This window comes from Homarus americanus, unplaced genomic scaffold (genome assembly GCF_018991925.1).
Source record: "Homarus americanus isolate GMGI-L3 unplaced genomic scaffold, GMGI_Hamer_2.0 scaffold50924, whole genome shotgun sequence".
NCBI lineage: Eukaryota > Metazoa > Arthropoda > Malacostraca > Decapoda > Nephropidae > Homarus > Homarus americanus.
This window is the reverse complement of record NW_024718094.1, coordinates 3,610,069-3,623,486: the sequence shown is the minus strand read 5'-3', so window position 1 is coordinate 3,623,486 and position 13,418 is coordinate 3,610,069. Positions and strand designations below refer to the sequence as shown.

At 39.6% G+C, this 13,418-nt stretch overlaps 2 protein-coding genes across 3 annotated transcripts in view; one reads left to right on the top strand and one right to left on the bottom strand.

The window, feature by feature from the left end:
* Positions 1–5,192, bottom strand: part of LOC121859127 (cation-independent mannose-6-phosphate receptor-like) — a 95,268-nt gene extending 90,076 nt beyond the window's left edge. For both annotated transcript variants that reach the window (XM_042355833.1, XM_042355832.1), the window contains exon 1: positions 3,817–5,192. In XM_042355833.1, coding sequence (XP_042211767.1) covers positions 3,817–4,884 — 1,068 coding nt within the window. In that variant the 5' untranslated portion in view covers positions 4,885–5,192. The remainder of the gene's footprint in view (positions 1–3,816) is intronic.
* Positions 5,193–5,986: 794 nt separating this feature from the next.
* Positions 5,987–13,418, top strand: part of LOC121859126 (mitochondrial dicarboxylate carrier-like) — a 125,601-nt gene continuing 118,169 nt past the window's right edge. The window contains exon 1 of the mRNA XM_042355831.1: positions 5,987–6,109. The gene's annotated coding sequence lies outside the window, so the exon portion shown is untranslated. The remainder of the gene's footprint in view (positions 6,110–13,418) is intronic.

Here is a 13,418-nt window from a genome sequence, read left to right as displayed (position 1 = left end):
AAAAAAAACTGCCTATCTACCTATTGGACAAACTAAAATTGTTCCGGACCACGGGAGTTTCCGGACCACAGAATGCCGGACTACAGAGGTACAACCTGTATACAGTGTATTTGAAAGACTTAAGTGATTTGTGTTTATGTAACGATGTACCCTAGGGTCGTAACACAGCCTCGAATATGGGCTCGCTTACGGAATCCACTGACAAATATTTGTTTAGAGTATACCGATCGGAGACTGTAACCCAGTTACGGGGTAAACAAAGAGAAACAGCCCTGTAAATGCTTTTGAGTATGTGGCCTGCTTACTAATTGTGAACACATTTAATTTGAATTTTCTATAAACCAATCAGTTACAGTACAGTAATACTGTATCTCCGATAGCGGGAATCCCTCAAACCTGGTACAGTACTCTCCGATAGCCGGAATTGAAATTTTCTCTGAAAATCATTTCCAAAGCCGGATTTTTCCAGAAAATTCCGGCTTTGGGAACGATTTTCCGGAAAATTCTGAGAAAAATTTCCCTAGTACCCAGAAAATTCCGTACAATTCCGGGGATGGGAGTTTTTTCCGGGTTTCAGTGATAAAAATCAGGCAAAATTTCTGATAATTCCTAGAAAATTTTCTCAATACCCGGAAAATTCCGGGGATGGGGGATTCTTTTCCGGGTTCGAGAGTTGAAGTAATGGGTAATTTCTGGAACTTTAGGAACATTTTCCGTTACCCGGAAATTCTGGGGATGAGGGAAATTTTTCAGAGTTCGAGAGAGTCGTCTCGTTACCCAGAAACCTCCCATTCCCAGAAGTGCTCTGCACCAATTGTTCCAGCTAACGGAGATATTACTGTATTAGTATAGAAGAGGGGCATGGCTTATGGGCCAGGTTGGCGTGGAAAGGGTATACAATAGTACTGTACCGTAAGTTGCGGCGTGTAAGTCGACATTTTAAGCTAGAAAAAATCTCTCCAAAACCAGAGGTTGACTTAGATGCCAGATATAAAATGTGAAGCTTTACCACAGAGTGGTAAACAAGTGGGACAGCCTGCCTAATTTCTCGCTGCAGCACTGTTGTTTGAAGAGTTTGCAAACGCAACAACTTTCAGCTTCAAACTTGAGTCATATTTCATCCTTTTTGCCGGGGGAGCCATGGGGATAGGATATTTTCAGCTGTTTAAAAACTGAATACCGTGAGTGTTAAACAGCTACAACTGGAGAAAAAGACATCTACAGTGTTGTCAGGTTTGTGTGTGGGTAATGAGTGGATGCCAGCAAGAGAATAAAGCCACGATGGGTTAGTAAATTGCCATGTAGGCTTGTTCAGTGTACGGGGTGTCAATAAGCGGATGGCAGTCTAAGCTGTGTGCTGACAGACCCACAGTTTTGCAGCTGGCCGCGTGGTGTTGGTGGCGCCACTGGCAGTTTGTTTACACCAGTTGATGCAAATGGCTGACCATAAGCCAGGTGTACCGTAATGTTCTACAGGGGTCCGATTAATTACCCAAATGTACCCAAATATAGCCGCAATGAAGTCAAATAATGGTCCTACATGAATAAATCGGACTGCCAATCACTTGTCGACTAGTATTTGGTTTCACGAAGTCACAAAAAATTGACAAACTTAATTTAATCTGAGTTAATAGATCGAGTGCATGTACCGAACCTAACCTAACCTCGACTAGTATTTGGTGTCACGAAGTCACAAAAAATTGGTAAACTTAATTTAATCTGAGTTAATAGATTGAGTGCATGTACCTAACCTAACCTAACACAACTCTGATTAAATTAAGTTTACCAATTTTTTGTGACTTTATGACACCAAATAATAATCGAGAAGTGATTCACAGCCCGATTTACGCTTGTAGGACTATCATTTGACTTCATTGCGACTACATTTGGGTAATTACTCACTCTCTCGGCACCATCTATTAACTCCGTTTAAATTAAGTTTTCCATTTTTTTGTAACTTCGTGACGCCAAATACTATTCGAGAAGTGGTTGGCAGTCCGATTTATTCATGTAGGACCATTATTTGACTTCATTGCGGCTACATTTGGGTACATTTGGGTAATTAGTCGGACCGGTTCTACAGTACTATCATATACATAACGGTACTATCAAGGTGCTATACTGGTATGCTGTGTAAACAATTAATATTTTATTGAAGGTGCTGATTTTGGCTTGGTGTTTACCAGAGTTCTTACGAAGATAATTCGTTAACCAAAATTTCGTTAATCGATTCATTCGTTAACCGAGGGACCACTGTATATAAAATATAGCTCATACAAAAAGGGAACTGATTTGTGCCAGAAATGAAGTCAAATTCGTTCATAACACATCAAAAGCCATCAGAAAAACATTTTCAACTTAAATTTCGTATAGTGGCAACAAGTGAAAATTTACCTTTATATTTTCATTATATTTTTTTTAATTTTTCTTTATTTATGATCATAAATCACCTGTAGAGGGCAGGGTATGAAGAATGAGGAAAACTGAGGGGTATAACATGGTGAAAAACTGATCATGACACTAAAATGATTTTTATTGCTTTGTACATGAAGAAATTAATTATTCACTGTAAATGTTCCTCTGAAATTCTGCTGAATCACCCCCTATGGGTCCGACTAATTACCCAAATGTACCCAAATGTAGCCAAATATAGCCGGAATGAAGTCAAATAATGGTCCTAGATGAATAAATCGGACTGCCAATCACTTCTTGACTAGTATTTGGTGTCAGAAAGTCACAAAAAATTGGAAAACTTACTTTAATCTGAGTTAATAGATCGCGTGCATGTACCAACGGAGCGAGGAATTACCCAGATGTAGTCGCAGTGAAGTCAAATAATGGTCCTAGATGAATAAATCGGACTGCCAATCACTTCTCGACTAGTATTTGGTGTCACAAAGTCACAAAAAATTGGTAAACTTAATTTAATCTGAGTTAATAGATCGAGTGCTCGTACTTAACCTAACCTAACCTAACCTCGACTAGTATATGGTGTCACGAAGTCACAAAAAATTGGTAAACTTAATTTAATCTGAGTTAATAGATCAAGTGCATGTACCTAACCTAACCTAACCTAACACAACTCAGATTAAATTAAGTTTACCAATTTTTTTTTACTTTATGACACCAAATAATAATCGAGAAGTGATTCACAGCCCGAATTACGCTTGTACGACCATCATTTGACTTCATTGCGGCTACATTTGGGTAATTCCTCGCTCCGTCGGTACATGCACGCGATCTATTAACTCAGATTAAGTTTTCCAATTTTTTGTGACTTTCTGACACCAAATACTAGTCGAGAAGTGATTAGCAGTCCGATTTATTCATGTAGGACCATTATTTAACTTCATTTGCGGCTATATTTGGGTAATTAGTCGGACCGCCCCGTTGTTTGCTTACAACTGTCCAGCTAAGTCCGAGCGTACTCTCACATCCAATAAAAGCGTAAAATTATACCATGACGTTTCAACAAAGATGCTTTCACTGGTACCATATATCAATCAAATGATGTACTCGCTGTTTAATATGGCGGGGGTCCAGCCCCCTGGCTAGAAAGTTAGGTAAGGTTGGGTAGCGTTCTTTGGTTGGTTCAGTCAGGTTCTATTCGGTTCTAGTAAATGTAGCCTCTTTTAAAATACTAAATATAATGATAAGAACATTTGCGGTAAAAATGAATGGAATCAAACAAGTCCTGGTGGTAGTGCTGTTCTCAGACTTTACCATATTATTAACTGTGGATACTAAAGTTCCCAACACAGTAATGAATGATAATACATATACGTACTGTACTGTAAATTTCACCGGCCCCGTTACCTTGTGATCATGTCGTGTGTCCAGAGCTTCCCAGTTTCCCTGTGACTTATACAGAGGTCGCAGGTCATAAACATTGCCAACTTCATCTTCTAGTACACACTGTGGACGTTTTGGTGAGCACACTGATGAGGTCCTCACGGCAAATGTCAGCGAGGTTTCATTCTCCTCGACAAAATAAATGTCTGTCTTGGTTGCAGTTCGATCACAATGTAGTTCTATTTTGACAGTCATGTTTTGGTGCTGATATTTGAGTGCAAGAACCTCCTCTTTCCATTCCAGCAACATATCTTTGGTTGTACCTAGAATGACAGGGCTGCTGCCACTATTCACACTGCAGATTGTTGCATCTTCTTTTCCACAACTACCATTTGTAACAGGTCCACATATGTTCATCTCATACGTAGTATTTTCTCGCTTAACAGTATAGTAAGTTGGCTTGTGTAACATGTGAAGGTTAAGTACATAGTCAGAGTTTGAGAACTGAACAGTACAAGTTGTAGAATTCCTTGCATCCAATTTCTTTGGGCACGCTGCCATGGATCTCCAAACAAAAATTAGATCACAAGCTTTGTCGTTCATCAGGATTGGCTCTGAGACACCATCTTCGGAGTGGCACATAAAGAAGATGGAAGTTGTATAATTCTCGTCCCTTCCTCTAACCGTGCATTTCTCGCCACTGTCATAGACATACTTGAAGTAACCTTCTTCTGTTGAGTTGAATCCTGCTACTGGTACCTGCCCTCTATTGCTTACGAAAACATTTGTACCGTTTCCTTCTGGATCATGAACAGCACACACCCCTGTATTATTTCCAGCACAGCCTTCAGGAACATTCCTCAGAGGATGACACAAAGATAAGTAATACCGCTTGGTCCCGGTGTGTAAATGTTGTATCACTTCCCAGTAGTCTTGTGCTGCTAGTTCACTAAGATCATATTCGCGATCACCATCAACAACTTTGCACTGTGAATCAGCTGACTGTGCACCAACAAACATAATTAAAAGGGAAAAAGTCAGAGACAGTACACCTAGTCGAAACATCTTGCTCACAGGTTTACACAGTAGCATTAACTGCAGACCAGACGTCACATGAGTAGGAAAATCACACTACACAGCTGAGTCATCAACAGCGCACTACGGCATAACCTTTACTTTATCTTCGTTCGTGTTGTAACACGCTAACGATGTTGGGACACAAGTCTCCTCTGAAATAGCTTATTTTCATTCTCTCACTTCCTGTAGAAATAATTATGCTGTTATTCCGTATCAGTAATTTTATCCTTCCGGTCGACTTCCGTTCTGTCATGAACGTGAGCCACACAGCTTCACTTAAATTTACCCATCAAAATTACTTCAAATGAATGTTGACGGTCTTTAAGAATTCTTTTGTAGGAAAACTTCTTCAGCGTTGCATTTAAGTTTGAAAACGGACCATTCAGGTTGTGCAATTCACATATTATTTTTACTAATAACATTGATAAATAAAACGAACAACTTAAATATATTTTCAAATTAATTTTATTATTATTATATATATATATATATATATATATATATATATATATATATATATATATATATATATATATATATATATATATATATATATATTGCATCCATGTCTAGGCCTTATTAATTTATGGAACCAGCTTTACTGAATTTATTTTCTTGCCATTCATAATCAACCAAATCATGTATAGCTTACCTTGCTTCACATATATATCTCGCCTTTCTATAGTTTCTTCATGGAAAGAAATTTGTTTATAAAACATTAATTTACAATAACCAAGTCAAAGCCACACCAAGGGATCCGAACATAGAACAAAAACGTGAAATGTTTTCTGAAAAGTGGTCATATTTGTTTGGAAATTTTGTTATATAATAAAATGAAATCACACATATAGTCGCACTGAAGTTTTGTGAAAAAGGTTAGTGACTATAGTGTACTCTATTTTTAATCAAAACATAACAGACGACGCAGTTTGAGCACAACATTTACAGGATTTTATAATTTGGTGTATAATGAAAGTTTTGATGTATTTTTTTACACAATTTGAAAGCAAAATTAATTAAAACTAAAGCAAGAAAATAGAATATATTAATTGGGATACATATATAATTATTTAAAGTACCCAATAAAACTAATGTATAAAATAATTAATAGAGAGAGACAATAGTTCTCTTTCACTAATATTGAGGTTGTTTGACTGCAGAAATCAGCTGAGACTTGGTGGTCGTATCATTATTATCATATCGTGAGGGCGTGAGTAGCAGCAGGTGGGAGTGGGACAAGGTAAAGACGTCTTCGTGCAATTGCATCTATTGTATAGTGTTGTGACAGTCATCATCAACTCATAATGCATGTGAAGAATAGCTTGATTTAAAATAAAGATAAAGGTGTAGAAGAGGGTGACCACCAGAAGGAATTAATTGAATTTTTTTTCTACACTAATATCTTGATACTAAACACAAAAATGGAAACGACAATGCATATAACCTAATAGAACCCGACCTAACATACCAAACCTATGGGTTTGTTAGATCAGGTTCTATGCATTATCGTGTTCATTTTTGTGCTAAACAACTGGTATTACTGCATTTTCACACCCCACATTTCTACCACTAATCTATTATCATATTCGAATAAGACGTCTAATTATAAGATAATTTTCATCTATTACATTGCCGGGGGAAATGTATAATAACGGTAATAGCTTATCCAAAATTTTCTCTATTTTCTTCCATTAATCTTCCGCCATTATCGCCTGCCTCTCCTCCAACACTGCTTGTCTCCTGCGTCTCCATAAATCATCACGCGCATGCGTTCCCGTACACGTCACGCGGCCAGTCAAAAGCGTTTTTGTTTTTGAAACCAATTAAAATGATTTTGGGTTTAATTCGCGGTATATTTGGCCCAGTCAAATTTGAGTTTTACTTTGGGTCTCATATTTTGAAATTCAAGTTCAGTAACTTCAGTTCCGACCATGGCAGTCTGCGATGGGTGTCACTTCAATTATATGGAGCTAATTGCGAGTTTATGGGAAAAAGATGAAGAAACTAGCATTTTTTCGATTGCATGGTGTTCTTCCAACCTCAGTAAAGTGTACTAAGAGCAAGACTGAATGTAAATATCGCAAAGACCAACACATGTGGCGTGTAAGAATCTCAGAATCCAATGACGAACAAGAACCAGCCCAATAAGGTAAGAAATAGGTGATTCCATCATATGGTGAGTCAGTTAGGTTAGGTTAGGTTAGGTTTTTGTTTTTCTAGTGTTTTTTTGGTGTATTTTGTCATGATTTTTTTTTCGGAAAACGTCCAACGAAAAAAAATCGAAAAACCCCGCTAATTTCCCCCAGAAATGAAGGTCATGTTCGGTATAAACACACTCAAATACACTAGGAAAATATATTTTTTACTTTCTAACAGAGAACGGTGTGACAATGTAAATTTACCCATATGTATAATAACGGAGATAGCGTATCCAAAATTTTCTCTATTTTCTTTCATTAATCTTCCGCCATTATCCATCATCACTACATATAACACCACCCATCATCACTACATATAACACCATCCATCATCACTACAGATAACACCACCCATCATCACTACATATAACAACATCCGTCATCACTACATATAACAACATCCGTCATCACTACATATAACACCATCCGTCATCACTACATATAACACCATCCATCATCACTACATATAACAACATCCATCATCACTACATATAACACCATCCGTCATCACTACATATAACACCATCCATCATCACTACATATAACAACATCCATCATCACTACATATAACACCATCCATCATCACTACATATAACAACATCCATCATCACTACATATAACACCATCCGTCATCACTACAGAGCGGTAAAATAGTTTCCGAGATTCTCGTACGGACACACAAACAAATAAACAAACAGACTTCTTTGTTTTATATATATATATATATATATATATATATATATATATATATATATATATATTAATGTTATGCAAATATGCAAAATTAGTTGTCACGGCTGCTTTAACATAGCGCCAAAGTGTGTGCCGGGCGGGGGAGCAGGATGTCTTCGGGAACTACCTCTTTTTTTTAATGCTCAGATATGGCAACCCTAACCATGATGTCAATATATGTAGGAAGCGATCTCTCGGATTCAAGCATAGTCACAAGAACATGCTTTTGTGAAAGGCAAGAGGATGCACGTTGGACGTACTATTAATAACTGAGGTAGATGTGATAAACATTTGAGTGTTTATTTTGACAACGAACTGGAGTTTTCGGATTACATTAAGAAAGCCAGTTATGCTAACTAACTAGCGGAGTTAATACGAAGGTCCTAAACATAATTAGATGATGCGTCTCTAATAAGGGTCTTCAAAGGTGTAGAATGTTGTGCTACGTCACTTTTGAGGCATGCCAAAACTGCCAATTAACTGAGAATGTCCAAAGAAGGGTTACCTAATTGGTGCTGACGCTACAAAAGGGTAAAGGGCAATATAGGGTTATAAACACCCAGGGGTCACTACTTGGTCAAATACACATATCTAGTTAACGGACGGTCGCCCCCCATGGAGGTTACGACCTAAAGTTAGAGAAGCTATGTTCACAGGAAACTGTCTTGAGATAATTTCTTAGAAGTGTGAGTTGTAAAGACATTGTATAACCTGCCAGATGATGTAACAGCACCAAGCATTCAGGCTCGACCAACACAGTAACATGTTCAGTAATGTACTATACAGTTGCCTCCAGATAACGTATACTTACAGCTCAGGGTACGTGAGGGTAATGCATGGGAATGAAACCATGAAATTACCCTGATTGTGGTAAGATACAAACATTAAAGGAGGTAAAAAGATAATGAACCTTGTAGTACGTGTTATGCAGCAGTTTTGTGTGGCCGGTAAACGGTAATTCACGGTTTCACTCCTGACGGGTCCGACTAATTACCCAAATGTAGCCAAATATAGCCGGAATGAAGTCAAATAATGGTCCTAGATGAATAAATCGGACTACTAATCACTTCTCGACTAGTATTTGGTGTCAGAAAGTCACAAAAAATTGGAAAACTTACTTTAATCTGAGTTAATAGATCGCGTGCATGTACCGAGGGAGCGAGGAATTACCCAAATGTAGTCGCAGTGAAGTCAAATAATGGTCCTAGATGAATAAATCGGACTGCCAATTACTTCTCGACTAGTATTTGGTGTCACAAAGTCACAAAAAATTGGTAAACTTAATTTAATCCGAGTTAATAGATCGAGTGCATGTACCTAACCTAACCTAACACAACACAACTCAGATTAAATTAAGTTTACTAATTTTTTTTACTTTATGACACCAAATAATAATCGAGAAGTGATTCACAGCCCGAATTACGCTTGTATGACCATCATTTGACTTCATTGCGGCTACATTTGGGTAATTCCTCGCTCCCTCGGTACATGCACACGATCTATTAACTCAGATTAAAGTACGTTTTCCAATTTTTTGTGACTTTCTGACACCAAATACTAGTCGAGAAGTGATTGGCAGTCCGATTTATTCATGTAGGACCATTATTTGACTTCATTGCGGCTATATTTGGCTACATTTGGGTACATTTGGGGAATTAGTCGGACCGCCCATATGACTGCTGCGTTGCTACGTCTCGTACCCGAGTCCTCACACACCCCGAGGCCGTGGTATGTTCATGTGGAGGCAAATGTACATTCATGTGCCTATACACGCCCAATACTTGATACTAGAAAGACAGCCAGTCGTGTAACAGGTATTAGCTACGCTGAGAAAATCATAATGCCTCCCGCGGCGTCACATATCGTCCGTCTCCGGGTAATTTGTGTCATAATATATATGTTGCCGCGGTGGGTATTATGATTTTCTCAGCTTAGCTAATATCTGTTACACGCCTCGCTGTCTTTCTCGGGATAGGGAAACTGTCATCCCTCTAGGTTAAAATTTGAAATATTTGAATTAGATGTGATTCGAATATAGTGCGAGATATATGTTGTTAACTTGGTCGGACAATTTGTGTCAGATTGTGTCCGTTCCGGCCTTGATGTGAACGCGCCCTTACTCTATAGTTGAGGTTCGAAGGTGAAGGTCTGGCTGGAGACAACAGTTATCGTTACGAGTTATGTAACCAAGACGATGGAAGATACCAAATTTCTTTTCCCACGTGGTTACCAGAAAGACGGGAAACAATTTACCTGGTATTGAAAGTAGCCAATACAGTGCAGCTGTAATGGAAATATCGTTACCAGAAGTGATACTAAATTAAAGTCTACTGATCTACGTTTAAGGTTAATTAAAGTCAGGCCCTAGTTTTTTTGGTGATTATCCCAGTGTGTTGTGTAATGAACTCTAGGGAACCCTTCAGTGTCTTGGTTAAAAGGTTGAAGGAGGAAGAGGAGATTCTTAATTTATACGTGTCAAGTACCTGAGTCAAGTATCAGTGTCAAGTATCAGTGTCAAGTACCAGTGTCAAGTATCTGTGTCAAGAACCAGTGTCAAGTACCTGAGTTAAGTACCAGTGTCAAGTACCAGTGTCAAGTACCTGAGTCAAGTACCAGTGTCAAGTACCAGTGTCAAGTACCTGAGTCAAGAACCAGTGTCAAGTACCAGTCAAGTACCAGTGTCAAGTACCTGAGTCAAGTACCAGTGTCAAGTACCAGTGTCAAGTACCTGAGTCAAGAACCAGTGTCAAGTACCAGTGTCAAGTACCTGTGTCAAGTACCAGCGTCAAGTACCAGCATCAAGTACCAGTGTCAAGTATCAGTGTCAAGTACCAGTGTCAAGTACCAGTGTCAATTACCTGAGTCAAGTACCTGTGTCAAGAACCAGTGTCAAATACCAGTGTCAAGTACCTGAGTCAAGTACCAGTGTCAAGAACCAGTATCAAGTACCTGAGTTAAGTACCAGTATCAAGTACCTGAGTCAAGTACCAGTATCAAGTACCTGAGTCAAGTACCTGAGTCAAGAACCAGTGTCAAGTACCCGTGTCAAGGACCAGTGTCATGTACTAGTGTCAAGTACCAGTGCCAAGTACCTGAGTCAAGTACCTGAGTCAAGTACCAGTGTCAAGTACCTGAGTCAAGTACCAGTGTCACGTACCAGTGTCACGTACCAGTGTCACGTACTAGTGTCAAGTACCTGAGGCAAGTATCAGTCAATAATCTCAGAGTTTCTGACGGGGCATCCTCCACTCAGGCGGAACTAATAGCCCTCCTTGCTGCCCTTCTCGCTAAGGAAGACGCAGATGGTTTCTGCCCCTTGCTTGTCTGCTACGATTCCAGGTCTGCTCTCGACGGGATCGCATTTGGATCAGGGGAAAATAAGGACCTCATCCTCCGAATACGAGGGTTAACATCCACACTTCAGGATGCAGGCCGTCCTGTGACATTCCTATGGATACCCAGTCATGTCGGTATCTTGGGGAATGAGGCAGCAGATGGCCTTGCCAAGACTGGCTGCAACAAGGCCACACCTGACTACGTTGTTCCTCGAACACTTTTACAGCTTAGGACCCAAATTCGCCGCAAACAGAGAAGCTCGGGAAGCAGCCATCCCCCTGGACTCCCCGCCCACCTGGTACGATGTCCTCCGTAAACTTCCTGACCTCTCGTATGTCTATGGGAAAGGGTCGCGGAAAGGGGACGTGATTGCTGCCCGTATCATCATTGGGTATGACTTTGCTTGGGAGATTGGTATCAACGCATCCCCTGAGCAACGCTCTTGTGCATTATGCAGAAGACCCGACAGCAGCACCCTTATCCACTACCACCTGAGACGTCCCCACACACAACACTTCCGTGACGCCTGCTGGACCACCACTCCACGACCCCCTGACGGAGACACGATGATCCTCCCCATACTGGCCAGATATTATGTAAATAACATTGATTATGTGTTAAAGGAATATCCTTCCTTCCTTAGGCTTTAGTAAGCCCCTTTATAATACAGTATTTATACTGTATATAATTGTCACACTTGCCAGATGCTTCTGGTGTTATTGTACAGGGGTACCTAGTGACAGCACTAGGATCCCGCTTCCTCTATCAAGGAATAAACAATTGAAATTAACGTATGTGAATCATATTTACCTTACCTTATTTTACCTAACGTCTCCCACAACAGGCGGCCATGCCGAGGGAAGGCTGTGTAGGATCCCTTCAATATTCTTGACTATTTTGTCTGGGGCGATATAAATGAGAGCAACCACCGAAGGTATTATAAATGATGCATCATTTACAACAGGATTATGTTCAGGCTTACTAATATGGATTTATGCGGTCACATTTGTTTGACAGCAAATGTTCGAGGCATTGGATGTGTCATGTGTGGTCACGGATTCTAAAACAAGGTGGTAGTTAAGGTATTGACTAAACTAGCAGTAGAGTCCATTAGCAAAAGTATTAAACTCGGGGATGACAAGACAAATATAGTTTTGTAGTGTCCGAAAATCCTTGACTTCAAAAAGAACTTCACTGGTATGGCGGGCATCTTGGATTTCAAAATGACCGCCGCAAAAATCCAAAATATCGGTCAACATACACTATTTGTTAACGCTCATAGGAGCATTATTGGTTTGTTGCTGGAGAAATAAACCCTCAACGTTGACGCGTACCATATAATTCGGTCAAAACCTGTTAAACAACAATTCACATATAACAAATGCTGTTATCTCAGAACACATAGAATGAATAATACAATCAATATACAGTACATAGCCTGTTAACATCTCAAGTATAACTCGCATGTTACATCTGTTGATACATCAGGAGACAAGTTGTATAATATTATCAAATTACAGTACATAAATATACTTATTAAAGTTGTTTAGAGTTTATATTTACGTTTTAGGGTCTTGGGTTCGACCAGTGTGTTGTTTCTTCTGCAAGAATTGGTAGACTACTGAGCAATCGTCATCCAATCGCAGCCCTAGGCGAGGGCATCTGTTTTATATTAGACACGACCAACAAACACGTTGTCAGCACTGCCCCCTCTCACTCTCTCTCTCTCTCTCATGTTTATCTTACTGTGGCGGTAACACTATTGGTCATCTCATGTGCGTGTGAGATGGTGCTTGTTTGCTTCATATGTGTGCTTATAACGTTTATGAAACAAACAAGCAAAAATGGTCCCAGTACGGCTGGCCTGTGGTACCCCGCTTGTCACAGGTATACATGACGATTTCGTGCCAGTAATCATCACACGCTGGTTGTGGCCTTGAATCCCTCTGATCCACTAAGGAGGTTCCCCCTATTTCCACACCCTTCTAATTTAATTTTCAGCCTTCAATGGGGGGTACGCTATCGAAAACCTTGACATCTTAAATATTTGCGTCAAGCAGGAGCGTCCAGCCGTAAAACCGTGTTGACATTTCTTTACAAGGTGTTCAACGGAGATTTTCCTGCAAGTCACGTATTCTGCTCTCTAGTACTTTACACACTATGCTGGTCAAACTCACTGGCCTATAATTTTTCTGTGCAGTGGCGATCATCCTGTTTGAGTGTAGGACTCCTATGCCATTTTCCAATCACTGGACACCTTTTGCACATCCAGGCATTTGCCCA